The following is a 17,610-nucleotide window of genomic DNA, read 5'->3' as shown; positions in this document are numbered from 1 at the left end:
CTGTTGAGGCAGCAGGGTAGACTTCACTGTCTCCCTTTAAAGGTGTGACATCAGGACTTAGACCTATTGTCTTAGACTGCAGAATGATCTAGTGTTAGAAACAGTGCCAACTCTTCCCTCGGCTCAGTGAAATTTGGAATTCCTTATGCATTTGAGGAACTTCAAACTCTATTTGGTGTCTCAGATTTTGCTTCCTTCCTCCTATAGCCTAACTGTATTCTAGCATGTAACACATTATTATGCCAACAGGTCTCTTTTTCTTAATGTTTGATGTACTGTAACCTAAGTTTGATGTACTATAACCTAAGTTCAGTCTTCTGTTGATTCCATAAATGTGTTTAGTGTGAATTCTTTGTTTTTATACGTTTGGGTTAGTTCCTAGGGAATGGAAGGAAAAGTGCTTTGTTATGTTTTGTTTTTAATCTAGAGAGTATGCCAGAAATCTGAGAGAAAAATCACCTCACGTTTCATGATCTAACAAATCAAATTGTTGTCTTTTTTGTGTCCTTTTTGGTCTTTATTCATACATAGTTTTATATGATAAGACAATGAATTTTTTTTTTTTTTTTTTTTTTGAGACGGAGTCTCGCTCTGTCACCCGGGCTGGAGTGCAGTGGCCGGATCTCAGCTCACTGCAAGCTCCGCCTCCCAGGTTTACGCCATTCTCCTGCCTCAGCCTCCCGAGTAGCTGGGACTACAGGTGCCCGCCACCTCGCCCGGCTAGTTTTTTGTATTTTTTAGTAGAGACGGGGTTTCACCGTGTTAGCCAGGCTGGTCTCGATCTCCTGACCTCGTGATCCACCCGTCTCGGCCTCCCAAAGTGCTGGGATTACAGGCTTGAGCCACCGCGCCCGGCAAGACAATGAATTTTTAAAAATTAATGACAGACTGCTTGTAAGAACTGAGCAAGAGCCTGGTTTATTATTCTGCATTTGTATCAAAGGGCAAAGTGTAATTGTCAATGCAGTGTATGTACATGTTTCAGTTAGCTGAATTATTAGAGAAGGGTCTGGAAATTATCAGTTGGATACATAATATAGAATAGTATTTTAGGAATATGATACAGCAAAACTAAAAATGTGATTGGCTCCTCAAAAGAATGTTCCATATGAAAAATGGTAATGTTTAGGACTGTTCACGTCACTATTTATCTTCATTTCTCATGATGTTCATTGGTCTTCAGCTTCTCTGGGGTGTAGTTCTAAAGGTTTTCTCCCCTGTCATAATCATCATGAAAAGAAATATAATAGCTATGTACGTATAGTAGTTTTTCTTTTTACCTGTCCTTCCCCTTGGGGGTGACAAAGTACCTTTCTAAGGAGTATTTGTGTTTTGGGACGAGCTGGTTAACCAAAATCAATCTCTGATTGGTGGGCCATATAGAAAGATATTTTGACTTGGCAGCCCTGATAGAAAGTAAAACAATACAGAGCCTGCCTGAGGGTGTACTCTCCACTTTGCCTCTGTCTCCAGTTTGGGAAGGCGTTGTACCTCCCAGGGCTCTGGAAAAGCAGAGCTCACTGCTTAAGAAACAGACTATGTTGACACGGCATATGAGCAATATTTGAAATCACTGAATATATACATGATAAGATAATTTAACAAGTGTTTTGGCATTTTATGTGCTTTTATGTTATTTTCTGTCTTTTATGCTTTCCTTTTTTTTTTTTTTTTTTTTTTTTTTGAGACAGAGTCTCATTCTGTCACCAGGCTGGAGTGCAGTGGCACAATCTCTGCTCACTGCAACCTCCACCTGGGTTCAAGCAATTCTCCTGCCTCGGCCTCCCGAGTAGCTGGGACTCCAGGTGTGTGCCACCATGCCCAGCTAATTTTTGCATTTTTAGTGGAGACAGGGTTTCACCGTGTTTGCCAGGATGGTCCTGATCTCTTGACCTCGTTATCTGCCCACCTCCAAAGTGCTGAGATTGCGGGCGTGAGCCACCGCGCCCGTCCATTATATAGGCTTTCATTGTGTTTTTCATGTTAACAATGTAAAATATTCTTATGCTTAATCTTACAAATTAAATGTGCTGAAGATTTCTTGCCTGGGCTGTTAGGATGCCTTGGCTGACATCAGAAATGCAAAAGGAAGAACAAGGTTTGCAAAAGGGAGGGATTTTGTTTGGGTCATGTTTTATCTGTGACTATGTATCTTGTTCCTTCAGCCAGTTTGTGAGGTCCTTGAGGGCAGCTGATCTGATTTTTCTTTCCTCTTATCTCTGTCCGTTGCTATGCAAACTCTAATAATGGGGGCAAGCTCAAATGCAGACTTGAACTTGAAACAGGAGTTTCAGTGCCTGATGGTATTTTTGCATTGTTACCTCCATGTATTAATTAATGACAAAGGAAGAATTAGAAGTTATGTATTTAGTTCATTATTCTCTTATGTTGCTTACTTCTATTCTGCAAACATTTCTGTTATGTCTGAAGAAGGGGAATTCCTCAAAGAAAGAAATTAGCAAGTTGATGTTTTGAGGTCATTATTTTAGTCTAGTAGTGCATTAGTTTGGGGGTATGACGTTGTAAAGTGACGTCATCTGTAACCTAGTGCCATTTAAAGGTGCCCGGAGCAGAGTAGCTATAATAAATAATATCGTTGTTTAAAGAAAAAAATCTACTTGGTAACAATCCAGAATTTGCCTGTTTGTAAGACTTACTTGGGCACTCTTAACTTTTAAAAGTTAGGAGATCTGACTTTTCTTGATTTTTGAATTTATTTTTACCATCAACTGTCAATAAATTTTCTTCCGTCTGTAGGTCTGAGGATATGGCTTAATGAGTACAACTCACTGGGTAGTTGTTACCCATCACCATAATTTTTGTTGTAAGTAGTTGACTTCTGTGTATTCTCTCAGGTGTCCCAAGTAGATACCATCTGTGAGTGCTTACTGGAGCATGAGGAGCAAGTCTTGAGGGATACACCTATGGATGCCATTGAATGGGCTGAAGTGGTGATCAATGTGAACAATATTCTCAAGGTACAAAAATACAGTAAAGGTTTCAGCATTTCAAAGCCCAGAGCATGGATAGACAAGGAAGTGGTTTCCATATTCCTACTCTGTATTGCCGATAATTTATAAGGTTGTAGACATTTGTTAATCCCAAAAAAAGTTAGAAAAATGTCAGTCATCTTATTATTAATCAGCTAATGAATATTTTTAATGTTAGCCTGGTGCCTATTAATAAATTTCTATAATCCTGAGTTTCTATTTGGTAGAATAATAAACCTTTCATTTGGGAAGATGTGTTTGTATCTTTGCAGTTTTTTTAGTTGGTTTTTTTCGGAGAGAAGGTCTCACTGTCACCCAACCTAGAGTGCAGTGGCACCATCGTAGCTCACTGTAACCTTGAACTCTTGGGCTCACAAGTTCCTCCTGCCTCAGCCCCCACGAGTGTTGGGATTACATGCCTGAGACACCATGCCTGATTGCAAACGTATTGTTAATGTAACTGTCTAAATATTTCTCATTTCTATTTTTTTAATTACTCAAAACCTTGCCACTTTTACTATTGACTAAAGTGTTGCATTTAATTTTAGCTAGTGGACTTATAGTAATGATTTTCCTACTTTGGTAACTATTGTTTGCCAAAACCTGAAGTTAAATTATGGAGTAAAACAAACTTTAGAAGCAGAAAGAACCAAAAAGTAATCATGCAGATCTGTGCTGACTTTTTTCTCTTATTTTCTTTTCTTTTCTTTTTTTTTTTTTTTTTTTCATTTTTTAATTTTTTTTGAGACATGGTCTCACTCCGTTGCCCAGGCTGGGTTTGCAGTGGCTTGATTATAGCTCACTGCAGCCTCCACTTCCTGGGCTCCAGCAATACTTCTGCCTCAGTCTCCCAAGTAGCTGGGACTGCAGGTGCACACCACAATGCCCAGGTAATTTTTAAAATTTTTTTGTAGAGAGGGGCTCTCACTATGTTGTCAGGCTAGGAGCAATCCTCCTACCTCAGCCTCCCAAAGCACTGGGATTACAGGTGTGAGCCAACATTTCTGGCCCCTGAGTATTTTTTCTTACTAATTTACTTTGATGTCTTAAATTATCTTCAGAAATACTGTGATCCATCACCTTTTGCGTGTGATAACACATTAATTTTTTTTCCAGGATATGCTGCAGGCTGCTAGTCATTATCGCCAAAATAGAAACTCTTTGTATAGAAAAGAAGAATCACTAGAAAAAGAACCTGAATATGTTCCATGGACGGGTAATATACTGATTTATTAATGGTTGTTCAAAATATATTTCTAATGACCCATCATTTTTAGAAGTTGTGTTATTCCCCTAGTGTAGGTTTGTAACTGAAATGAAAAAGTGCCATCTCCAAAATGAGCAGCTCTTGTCAAAATCACTATTCTTCCCTTGCTCTTATTTATTGATCTCTCTATAATGTATGTATTTAACTGGTACTTTTGCATTTATTAGGTTTTAGTTCAAATAGTTATTCGTAGAAGCAGGTCCTGGCCTCGGAGGTATGAACTATATTTTGTGTTGATTTAATACAAGAAAGTAAGTGGAGTAGTGAAGTTGCATTAAAGGAATTTGGATGGAAGAAGAATCATGTTTACCTGGCTTTGCTGAGGAAATCTCTTTAGAGAAGATGGGGTTCAAGCAGGGCATTGACAGGTATCACCTGAATCCCTGTTTGATTTAATTTTCTAGCAGTGATGAAGAGGCATAATTTTTATGCAGTTAGTCTTTCCCTTAGCCGTCACTAGAACCCTTACTTAACCATATTATTTTGTGTAATTTCACAGCAACGAGTGGTCCTGGGGGCATCCGAACAGTAATAATACGCCAGCATGAGATTGTCCTGAAGGTGGTTTATCCACAGGCAGACAGCAACCTCCGAAACATCGTGACCGAGCAACTGGTAGCTCTGATCGATTGCTTCCTGGATGGTTATGTTTCTCAGCTTAAGTCGGTGGATAAATCCAGTAATCGGGAAAGATATGATAATCTGGAGATGGAATACCTACAGAAAAGATCAGATCTCTTATCTCCTCTTCGTAAGTTCATGATACTTGGCAAGAGTTTTAAATTTGCTGAATGGATGAAAGGGTCGAATAGTTAATGCAATATATTCAGTGTAGTCATGTTAATCCAGCTGTAATAAAGAACTTAAAGCAAATATGCACAGCTTTCTGTTCTCATGTATTCAACTTTTTTTCCCAGTACTATCTAGGTATAAGAACCATAGATGATACTGAAGATGATTAATAAATACATAAATAAACAATATGTGGAGACTACCCTTGAAGAGCTTAGCATCACAGACCTTTACATGAGTAACTGGATTGCAAAGTAGAGCCTAATGAGGGCTGCTTGAGGGGGACCGATAAATAGTATGGCTGTTCAGCCAAGGACACATTATACTCCAGGCTAGGATTGGGAAGAGTTTGCTTTACTCTTACACAAAGGAAGGGAATAGCATTTTGGGGAGGCAGTGATGAAACAAGGGTCTGAATTTGCATCTTTTTTGTTGTTGTTGAGGCAGAGTATCACTCTCTCGCCCAGGCTGTAGTGCAGTGGTATAATCTCAGCTCACTGCAACCACTGCCTCCTGGGTTCAAGCAATTCTCTTGCCTCAGCCTCCCAAGTAGCTGGGATTACAGGCGTGTGCCACCACACCTGGCTAATTTTGTATTTTTGGTAGGGACAGGGTTTCACAATGTTGGCCTGGCAGGACTTGAACTCCGGGCCTCAGGTGATCCATCCACCTCAGCCTCCCAAAGTGCTGGGATTGCAGGTGTGAGCCACCACACCTGGCCTGAATTTGCAGCTTTAAGGAATTGATGTGAATTGTGAAACTAAGTGCCAGTTAAGTGGGAAGGTTTCCATTCCATTAATCATTCTTGATTTATAATAGGAATAAAGATAAAATTTCAAGTCATATTTTTTATTACAGATTTTAAGTTTTGTTAACAGGATTTTTTCCCATCTGTTCTCATTTCCACAGTTACACTAGGCCAGTACCTGTGGGCTGCTTCTCTAGCAGAGAAATACTGTGACTTTGATATCTTGGTACAAATGTGTGAGCAGACTGACAACCAGAGCCGACTCCAGCGCTACATGACCCAGTTTGCTGATCAGGTGATGAGTGTTGGGTGTGTGGCCACTGAGTCCTTTAGTGGCCTTTTCTTGAAATGGCCTTGCCATTTCAAATCTGTAATCGGGGCTTTTGGAATATGATACGATCTTTTTGTAGTTAACTGATGAGAAGATACTAATTCGTATGTTGTGTTTCTTTGTAAATTTTGTGCAGTAGCGAGATGACAGCTCACGACAGCCTCAACCTCCTGGGTCCAATCACTTCTCCCACCTCACCCTGTCCCACACCTCCCGCCTTCCAGTTGATGGGACCACAGGAGCTCGCTACCATGCCTGGCTAATTTTGTTTATTTTTTAGTAGAGACAAAATCTCACTATGTTGTCCAGGCTGGTCTCAAACTCCTGGGCTCAAGCGATCCTCCTGCTTCAGCCTCCCGAAATGCTAGGATAACAGGTTTGAACCATCGCCTGGCCACACAATTCTTTATATATAAATATTACTGAAAGATTCTTTGACCTTTGGAAAATATGTTATAACTTTCATTTCTGTTTATATATTTTCTAGTTATAAAAGTACTTAGGTACATGAATGTTGATAAAGTTCTTAAAAATTGGATAGAAGATATTTGGGAGCATAGAACACTACTTTAAGAGAGCTTAGCTTTACATACACCTCACATTCTCATTTTCCTTGAGGGATATTATGCTTCCTGTTTAAAAAACAAAGTTCCCAGCCAGCCTCAGTGGCTTATGCTGTAATCCCAGCACTTTGAGAGGTCAAGGCGGTAGGATCACTTGAGGCCAGGAGTTTGAGGCCAGCCTGGGCAACATAGTGAGACCCTGCCTTTACAAAAAAAAAAAAAAATTTTTTTTTTAAACATGCCAGCACACACCCATGGCCACACCTACTCAGGAGGCTAAGGTGGGGGGATCATTTGAGCCCAGGAGGTCAAGGCAGTGAGCCAAGATTGTGCCACTACACTATAGCTAGGTGACAGAGCAAGACCCTATCTTTTAAAAAAAAAAAGTTTCCATTGTGACACTATCTTAAGTGAATTTAAAGTTGTTTCTTAAAGCCAGTCTAGTCAGTTGACTACTGTGAAAAGCTTATTTTTTTATTACTGTAAAAGTGATACTGTATAAAATTTAGAAAACCACTATAAACACAAAAGATAAAAAATCACTCAAAATGCCACCAGACGGAGAGAACCTTTTAAACATTTGGTTTATATTTTCAGTCTTTCCACTCTATGTATTATAGACAAACATGTTTTGTCAATTGCTTTTTTCACTTGATACATTGCAAACATTTGTTCATGTTATTAAATATTCTATAGCAGCATTTTTAATGGCATTATAGAATTTCATTGACTGGGTATGACTTACTTGATTAACGATCAGTTGTTGGGCTGGGCACGGTGGCTCATGCCTGTAATCCCAGCACTTTGGGTGGCCGAGGTGGGTGGATCACCTAAGGTCATGAGTTCGCGGCTGGAGGTTGAGGCAGGAGAATCACTTGAACCCAGGAGGAGGAGGTTGCAGTGAGCCGAGATTGTGTCACTGCACTCCAGGCTAGGCAACAGAGCAAAGACTCCGTCTCAAAAAAAAGTCGTTGTACATGACTTATTTAGTATTTCAAAACATTGCTAAATAAATATTTTTTGCACTGATCATGATTTTAAAATTATTTTTATGGATTTTCTTTCTCTTGACATTTTGATGCATTTTTGCATTTTTTCTTATATTTTCTTTAGCATGTTTAAATGTTATTTTAAAGTCCTTTTGTGCTTACTCTGATCATCTTTGAGTCTGTTTCTGTTGCCTGCTTTTATGTTGCTTGAATCATATTTTTCTGCTGCTTATATCTGGCAATTTTTAAATTGTATTTTAGACATTGTATATTTTTAAAACTCCATAGTATGGCAATTGATGTTATTTGTTCCCTAGTGGATTTTCCTTTTTCTGTGTTAGGCAATTTAGAGGAGAGGAAGATTGCTCAGTCCATTAGGAATAGAGGTGGCCCAGGACTCAGTCTCAGCTTTTGTAATATTCATTTCATTTCTGGTTTCAGAAGTCTTTCATGGCAGGATCCCTGCTTTAGGGGAAGTATCTCTTAAACACTGTGAGACTATAGGACGTCTTGGTCTTCCTCTCCAGCTCAGCCTCCGCACTACCCCAGCACTCCACAAATAGCCAGTGGGGAAAACTGGCTGGGCATTTGGGCCTTTCTAGATTCTGATGTATCGTGCCAGCCCATGTGGCCAGCTGGCACATAATTCTGGAATGTTGCAGTCTCAGTGCTGTCCCACAGAGCTTTCTGTGATAATGGCGCTGTTGATATGTGCTGTCCAAATGGGAGCCACTGGCCAAATGGGGCTACTGAGCACTTGAAATGTGGCTAATGTACCTGAGGAACTGAATTTTAAATTTCAATCTAATTTTTGATTTAAGTTGCTACCATATTGGCCAACGCAATCTAGATTCTGCCATTAATCTTGTCAGTGATCTTGAGCGAGGTGCCCTTTCTGAATCTGAATGTACACATTTGTCAAATGAGGTGATTGAATTCAGTGATCCTACAATATAGGAAATTATTGTTCAGAACAGGTTTTCTGTTTTGGGAGCCTTTAGGACAAAGTTATGTTTTGTTATCAGAAATGTATTTTTTAAAACTATTATGAATGAATTATATGTTCTGTTATTTGTAGAATTTTTCAGACTTTCTCTTCCGTTGGTATCTGGAGAAAGGAAAGCGAGGCAAATTATTATCTCAGCCCGTTTCTCAGCATGGACAGTTGGCGAATTTTTTGCAAGCTCATGAACATCTCAGCTGGTTACATGAAATTAATAGCCAAGAATTAGAAAAGGTAAGAAGGATTTTTATGTGGAGCAGATGTGTGCAATTTAGGTAGTTTTAATTAGTTTTGTTTTTAGTAATTAAAATACTGTTTACTGTCATACACCTGAGAAGGGGTTACTATCCAAAATATATAAGGGAGCTGGGCATGGTGGCTTATACCTGTAATCCCAGTACTTTGGGAGGCTGAGGCAGGTGGATCTTTTGAGTGCAGGAGTTCAAGACCGGCCTAGGAAACATAAATACAAAAACGTTAGCCAGGTGTGGTGATGCACGCCTGTAGTGTCAGCTACTTGGGAGGCTGAGGCAGGAGGATCACTTGAGCTCTGGAGGTCGAGGCTGCAGTGAGCTGAGATTGCACCATTGCACTCCAGCCTGGGCAACAGAGTGAGGCCTTGTCTCAAATGAATGAATGAATGGCAAAAGAACTGAATAGACATTTCTCAAAAGAAGACATGCAGATGACCAGCAGATGTGTGAAAAAAATGTTCTGCATCACTCATCATTAGGGAAATGCAAATTTATACCACAATGAGACATCACCTTACGTTTGTTCAAATGGCTGTTATCAAAAAGGTGAAGGTAACAAGTGCTGGAGAAGACACGGAGAAAAGGGAACTCTGATGCACTCTTGGTGGGAATGTAAGTTAGTACAACCATTATGGGAAACTGTATGGGGGTTCCTGAAAAAGTTAAACTTAGAAATACCATATGATCTGGCAGTCCCACTTGTGAGTATATATCCAGAGGAGTTGAAGTCAGTATGTTGAAGAGATACCTGCACTCCCATGTTCATTGCAGCATTTTCACAATAGCCAAGTTATGGAATCTACCCAAGTGTCCATCAATCAGTGTAAATGATAAAGAAGATGTTGTATGTAGAATACACAATGCAGTAATAGCCTTAAGAAAGAAGGAAATTCTCTTATTTGCAATAACATTGATGAAGCTGGAGGACATTACACTAAACCAAATAAGCCAGACACAGAAAGGCAAATACCACATGATCTCACTCATATCTGGAATCCAAAACAGTTGAACTCATGGAAGCAGAAGAATGGTGGTTGTCAGAAGGGTGAAGGGATTTTATACACACACACATAAACACACATACACATATCCATATATACATATATAAGGAACTCAGCTCAGTTGCAAGGAAACAACCCAATTTAAAAATGGGCAAAAGGGCCAGAGAAGTTGGTCAAAGGGTACAAGTTTCAGTTAGGAGGAAGAAGATTATTTTTATTTTTGTTTTTGTTTTTTCAGAGACAGAGTCTCACTGTGTTGCCCAGGCTGGTCTCGAATTCCTGGGCTCAAGTGATCCACCCACATCAGCCTCCCAAAGTGCTAGGATGATAGGCATGGGCCACTGCACCCAGCCAGGAAGATTTCTGATACACATTGCACAGTATGGTGGCTAAAGTTAATAATAGTGTATTGTACATTTTAGAATTTCCAAGAGAACAAATTTGAAATGTTCTCACCACAGTAATAGGTATTTGAGGTGATGGGCATGTTAATTCGCTTGATTTAATCATTCCACATCACATACATATAACATTACTTTGTATCCATAAATATATACAATTATAATTCGTCAGTACACAATAATTTTTTTAAATTTAAAAGCATTTATTATGGATTATTTCGAATGTGTACTCCTATTCTCTCACATAATTTACATAAAACTTTCTTAATTTGTGATGATACTGCCATTACGTCTAATATCTCAATGAAAATATGCAGTCCATGCTGGGCGTGGTGGCTCATGCCTGTAATCCCAGCACTTTGAGAGGCCAAGGTGGGCAGATCGCTTGAGCTCAGGAGTTTGAGACCAGCCTGGCCAACATGGTGAAACCCCGTCTCTACTAAAAAAAAAACCAAAAATCAGCCAGGCATGGAGGCACATGCCTGTAATCCCAGCTACTCAGGAGCCTGAGGCAGGAGAATCACTTGAACTGGGAGGCGGAGGTTGAGTGAGCTGAGACTATACCACTGCACTCCAGCCTGGGTGACAGAGTGAGGCTCTTTCTCAAAAAAAAAAAAAAAAAAAAGTAGTCCATCATGATTTGACATCACATTAAAATCACAAAAATTTTAATGATGTGTCTGTAACAGTCATTGGCCTTTTTGCAATGAGTATATTGTTGTAATAAATATGCAAATTATGAGTAAAAACACACACATTAATTTTAAAATTTGTTCTTGACAGGATGTTCAGGTGAATATGTAATTGTTTTAGAGCAAATGTTTTGTACATGTCTCTTTTCCCAGTGCTTAGTGAGGATGGTTGATATTTTGCTGTGTGATTACTCTCAATGTTATGGTACTGCTCAGTTTTTAGGTTTGCTAACTGTTGGCTTTTCATTCATTGATATGGCTTAGGGGAGAAAAACAAGTTTGGGGTTTACTTACCTTTGTTTCAGCTTGAGTTGGTACTCAGTATCTTACAGTGGTTTGCATATTTTATTGTAGGCTCATGCAACACTTCTGGGTTTGGCAAATATGGAAACTCGTTACTTTGCAAAGAAGAAAACCCTTCTTGGCTTGAGTAAATTGGCTGCATTAGCTTCAGACTTTCCAGAGGATATACTGCAAGAAAAAATTGAAGGTGAAAGAATTTGAACAAAAAGATTTACAAATTGGTCGTGCCATCAATTAACTCATGATGTGTTCCTATCATCAGTTAGCAGGATCTGTCTGTTAGAAACAGGACCTGTCTCTGAGAGGAATGCATTTAGTTAATGTCCAGGTGTAGTTACTCAATTATATACTTGGAATTTTTTTAGAGAAAAGTTATTTGTATTTTAAATAAGAATTCCTAAAGAATGAATTCAAATGGTTTTGAATGGAGAGGTCTGATTATGTACCCTTAGTGATACATATTCCAAGGTCAAAAAGAACTACAAAGCAATCTTGACCTTTACACCGTGGGTTTGTTGTAGGTAGTGTGGTATAGGTGCAATAATTCTGAACTATTTTGTGTATATTGTAGATGAAAACTATTACACGTAGTACAGTTGACCCTCCATATTCTTGGATTCCACATCTGCAGATTCGACCAAACATCAAACATATTTGGGGAAAAAAAGAATTAAAAATAATTCAACAGCAGTTAAAAGTACAACAACAGAATTAACAAAAAATTAAAACAACAAAAATAATGCAAAATTGAAACAACAAAATAGTATAAATTTTAAAAAACCAGTACAGTATAACTGCTATTTACATCTCATTGACTTTGTATTAGGTATTATAATCTAGAGGTGATTTAAAGTGTATGGGAGGATGTATGTGGGTTATGTGCAAGTAACTACCATTTTTATATAAGGGACTTGAGCTTTTTGGTATTCCCAGGGGTCCTAGAACCAGTTGTCAGCAGATATTGAGGCATGACGGTATTATTTTTTGAACCAAGGAGAAAGGAGATACAAAGAGAAAGACAGTGAAAAAGAACTCTGTATTACTGAATTTGCATTGGAAATACCAGATAGAATCTGATTTTTAAAAACAATGTATTTTCTTGTTTGAGGTGATGGATATTCTAATTACCCTGTGATCATTACACAATGTATACATGTATACATGTACATTGTACCCCATAAATATGTATTATTATTATGCATCAATTAAAAAAATACGTTGGCTGGGTATGGTGGCTCACGCCTGTAATCCCAGCATTTTGGGAGGCTGATGTGGGAGGATTGCTTGAGCCCGGAGATCGAGATCAGCCTAGGCAACTTAGAACCTGTCTCTACAAAAAATTTAAAACTTAACCAGGTGTGGTGGTGTGCGCCTGTAGTCCCAAGCTGTGGGGAGACTGAGGTGAGAGAATCACTTGGGCCTAGGAGGTCGAGGTGGCAGTGAGATGTGATTGTGCCACTGCCCTCCAACTGGGGCAACAGAGTAAAAACCCTGCCTCAGGAAAAAAAAAAAAAAAAGTAAGTCTCTCTCTCTCTCTATATATATATATAATATAAAATATTATATATTATATATAATGTAGATATAGATAGCAAAATGTGTATATATAATAAAATTGTGTGTGTATATATGCAATACACATATATATACATTTTATTATATATACACACACACATCTTGTCTCTTGCAGTGACACACCAGTAGCATGAGTATACCTAGTTCCGTATTTTGGTTTCTGCGTACCATTTTCCAGTAAAAGAAATGAGGGCTAATTGAAGAAATCTTGGAGAGTCTTACTGGGCCAGAAAGCAAGGTTAATGTACAGATACTAAAAGAATACAAGAGCCTTGAACAGCTCCCACTGTTCAAGTTTGGGGACAATTTTAACATCGAAAGAATGGTAGTAAAGGGTAGATTCCACAGTCTATAAAAGAAAATTCATGAATCTACAGTGATTTTCAAAAAGGGAAAAGGTCAGTGAAATGCTTCTTTACAGGAGAATGCCAACTAATAAATGTGGAAAGAATGGCAGAAGTCACTATTACAACCACAGTGAATAACTGTCACCAAAGGATACTGAGAACATTGAGTTTAGGGGCTAGGGGAACAAGATATTCCCATGTTTTTGGAGTATCAGTAGACAGATCTAATAGACCCTGTCATCAACCACAAAACAAACCCACATTGTGTACTTCTGAAGCAATGTACTACCATCATCTGTGTCCTGTTCTTGCCAAAATGTTCACCATGATTCTAACCACACGAGAACAATCAGACATAACCTGCTGGTGAGACATTGTATAATACAGTTGCCCTAGACTCTTCAAAAATTTTACGAATATGAAATGAAAGACAAAGACAGAGGCTATTTTAGATGAAAGGAACCTAAGAGCCATGATGCATAAGCAAATGCAGGGTGAGAGTCTCGATCCTGAATCACCCTCAGAATAACCCTAACAGTTATGGTGAATGTTATGGAAACAAGTGGGAAAGTTTGAACATACTTAATATTAGGTGATATAACTGAGTTGATGTTAAATTCTATAAGTCTGATGATCATATTGTGGTTGAATGTCCTTGTTTTTAGGAGATGATGCTGAGTATTTAGAAAGGAAATGTCATGATGTCTGCAACCTTCTTATGCTAAAAAAAAAATTACCTATATACATAGAGAAAGCAAAAGGGACAGAGTGTTAGCAACAGATGACTCTAGCTGGAGGATATAAAGTGCACATTGGCATTTAAATTTTTTTTTCTGTAGATTTGGACTTTTTCTGTTTTATTTATTTATTTATTTTCTTTGAGACAGGGTCTCACTCTGTTGCCCAGGCTGGAGCACAGTAGCACAGTCATGGCTCACTGCAGCCTCGAACTCCTGGGCTCAGGTGATGCTCTTGCTTCAGCCTCCCCAGTAGCTGGGACTACAGGTGCATACTACATGCTCAGCTAATTTTTTTTTTTTTTTTTTTTTTTGGAGACAGAGTCTCGCTCTGTCGCCCGGACTGGAGTACAGTGGCACGATCCCAGCTCACTGCAAGCTCCGCCTGCCGGGTTCACGCCATTCTCCTGCCTCAGCCTCCCGAGTAGCTGGGACTACAGGCGCCCGCCACCTCGCCTGGCTAGTTTTTTGTATTTTTTTGTAGAGACGGGGTTTCACCGTGTTAGCCAGGATGGTCTCGATCTCCTGACCTCGTGATCCACCCGTCTCGGCCTCCCAAAGTGCTGGGATTATAGACGTGAGCCACCACACCCAGCCTGGAGTTTTTCAAAATAAAAATTGGAATGGGGAATTTCAGCTATGTGGTTTGGATCAAGTATATGCAGATATGGATATCTGGTTTTGTGAGCTATCCACAGAGTCCAGCCTAAGATCTGGGTTTAAATTTTCCTGCTGTCATTTTTTTCCTTTTGAGGGAGTGGATATAGTAGAAAGAATCGGGATTTCAAATATTTTCTCCAGAACTTACTAGCTTGGTGACCTTGGATAGTTGATTTGTGCTCCTTCATCTGAGTTTGTTCATCTATAACAAGGTAGTTGTAAGGATTGAGGACACTATCTTCAGAAAAATGGCTTACATACATTAAGTACTCAGTAAATTCTAGATATTAGCCCCTTTTATTATTAAAATTATTGTTCACTGTTTGGGATAATCTCCTTCAGTCTTTTTAGTTTTTGCACTAGTAGTGTCTCTTCTGAAAACCGTGTGTTTGTATCTGTAGGACTGGCTGATAGTCTAAAAACCGTGTGTTTGTATCTGTAGGACTGGCTGATAGTCTAAAAACCGTGTGTTTGTATCTGTAGGACTGGCTGATAGTCTAAAAACCGTGTGTTTGTATCTGTAGGACTGGCTGATAGTCTAAAAACCGTGTGTTTGTATCTGTAGGACTGGCTGATAGTCTAAAAAACGTGTGTTTGTATCTGTAGGACTGGCTGATAGTCTAAAAACCGTGTGTTTGTATCTGTAGGACTGGCTGATAGTCTAAAAACCGTGTGTTTGTATCTGTAGGACTGGCTGATAGTCTAAAAACCGTGTGTTTGTATCTGTAGGACTGGCTGATAGTCTAAAAAACGTGTGTTTGTATCTGTAGGACTGGCTGATAGTCTAAAAACCGTGTGTTTGTATCTGTAGGACTGGCTGATAGTCTAAAAACCGTGTGTTTGTATTCTGTAGGACTGGCTGATAGTCTAAAAACCGTGTGTTTGTATCTGTAGGACTGGCTTATAGTCTAAAAACCGTGTGTTTGTATCTGTAGGACTGGCTGATAGTCTAAAAAACGTGTGTTTGTATCTGTAGGACTGGCTGATAGTCTAAAAACCGTGTGTTTGTATCTGTAGGACTGGCTGATAGTCTAAAAAACGTGTGTTTGTATCTGTAGGACTGGCTGATAGTCTAAAAAACGTGTGTTTGTATCTGTAGGACTGGCTGATAGTCTAAAAAACGTGTGTTTGTATCTGTAGGACTGGCTGATAGTCTAAAAACCGTGTGTTTGTATCTGTAGGACTGGCTGATAGTCTAAAAACCGTGTGTTTGTATCTGTAGGACTGGCTGATAGTCTAAAAACCGTGTGTTTGTATCTGTAGGACTGGCTGATAGTCTAAAAAACGTGTGTTTGTATCTGTAGGACTGGCTGATAGTCTAAAAACCGTGTGTTTGTATCTGTAGGACTGGCTGATAGTCTAAAAACCGTGTGTTTGTATCTGTAGGACTGGCTGATAGTCTAAAAACCGTGTGTTTGTATCTGTAGGACTGGCTGAAAATCTAAAAAACGTGTGTTTGTATCTGTAGGACTGGCTGATAGTCTAAAAACCGTGTGTTTGTATCTGTAGGACTGGCTGATAGTCTAAAAAACGTGTGTTTGTATTCTATAGGACTGGCTGATAGTCTGAGAGGGGAAGCCATATTTTAGCCTGGCCACCAGAGATAGATCATGTTAATCAAAGTATTTTACCACAGGGCTTTCCTGTTTCTTCTTTCTCCCTGCTTTGCATTTGATCACTTCTTAGCTTTTACTTCTTAACACAATGGGAACATTTGCAGGTCTCAGTGATTCTACAGACTGTTAGCACAGTGTATCTAATCAGAGGGGATAGGCTTTTTAAAAATAACTCTTGTAATTAAGTAATTCCTCATGGAAAATGTGTAAATTATAGAAAAAATACAATAGGAAAAATAAGTTGTCTATAGTCCCACCTCCCCAGAGATAACCACTGGTACTGTTTTGTAGATATCCTCCCAGTCTGTTTTTCTAGGTATAGAAATGGACAAAAATGTTCCATTTAATTTTTCCAAAACCAGGATCATGGGAAATGCTGCCAGTATTTGAACGAAAGTATCTGTGCTTTGGTCACTGTTTTGCTGTGAATGCTACTTATTATGAGGCTGCCTAGCAGTTCTCACCCTTTCCTGCAACTGAGCGCATTCCCTGGGGCGGAGCCAGGTCATGGGCTGCAACCTGGGGAGTTTATGGCAAACAGAAGCCCCTGTTACCTCTTCCAGTGGAGATAACCCTTGCTGCCTAGGATATGTGCTGTATATTCTTCCAGGTCTTGTTTTTCTTGATAGACTCATGGTAGCTTTTATATCATTTCCATTTGTGAGTGAAACTGCAGTTAACCCTTGAACAACATGGGTTTGAACTGCATGGGTCCACTTACATGCAGATTATTTTCAATCAATATATTTCGGAGATTTTCAACAACATGAAAATACTCATAGATATACACCGTGTATAACTGTGTAGCCTAGAAATACCAAAAAAATAACCAAAAACAAAAACAACAGAAAAAGACAGGTTCTATGAATACATAAAACACATAGTCTATTTTATCATTTACTACCATAGAACATGCACAGATCTGTTATAAAAAGTTAAAATTTATCAACACACAAACACAGACCTCACATAGCACCATTCACAGTGGAGGCAAATGTAAACAATGTAAATACATAGCATTAAATCATGAATGCCTGCAATTAACTGTAATACTGTACTTACTATAGTAATTTCATAGCCATGTCCTGTTGCTATTGTGGGCAAGTGTCTACTTGTTCAAGTGTTACCAGTATTCAATTAAAACCCCAATTAAAGTGATGATCCAGTTAAAATTATTCTGGTCATCTCTGTGTGAGAAGTTTGTTGACACTCCAGTAAACTGCCTATTGCAGCAAGAAGTAGATTTCCTATTGCAGTAAGAAGTGATTTCTCATAGTTCTCAAGTATTTTTTCCTGTGTTTAGTGCAATACCATAAACCTTTAATAACATCTTGGGACTCA

General features: G+C 38.9%; 1 protein-coding gene across 1 annotated transcript in view; it reads left to right on the top strand.

Moving 5' to 3' along the window:
- Positions 1 to 17,610, top strand: part of NUP133 (nucleoporin 133) — a 71,617-nt gene that overhangs the window by 40,884 nt on the left and 13,123 nt on the right. Inside the window, exons 16-21 of the mRNA XM_010374032.1 lie at positions 2,856 to 2,978; positions 4,107 to 4,206; positions 4,757 to 5,008; positions 5,959 to 6,092; positions 8,759 to 8,917; positions 11,386 to 11,521. Coding sequence (XP_010372334.1) covers positions 2,856 to 2,978; positions 4,107 to 4,206; positions 4,757 to 5,008; positions 5,959 to 6,092; positions 8,759 to 8,917; positions 11,386 to 11,521 — 904 coding nt within the window. The remainder of the gene's footprint in view (positions 1 to 2,855; positions 2,979 to 4,106; positions 4,207 to 4,756; positions 5,009 to 5,958; positions 6,093 to 8,758; positions 8,918 to 11,385; positions 11,522 to 17,610) is intronic.

This window comes from Rhinopithecus roxellana, chromosome 8 (genome assembly GCF_007565055.1).
Source record: "Rhinopithecus roxellana isolate Shanxi Qingling chromosome 8, ASM756505v1, whole genome shotgun sequence".
NCBI classification, from domain to species: domain Eukaryota; kingdom Metazoa; phylum Chordata; class Mammalia; order Primates; family Cercopithecidae; genus Rhinopithecus; species Rhinopithecus roxellana.
Note: the sequence above shows the minus strand (reverse complement) of the source record. Positions and strands in the feature narration are given on the sequence as shown.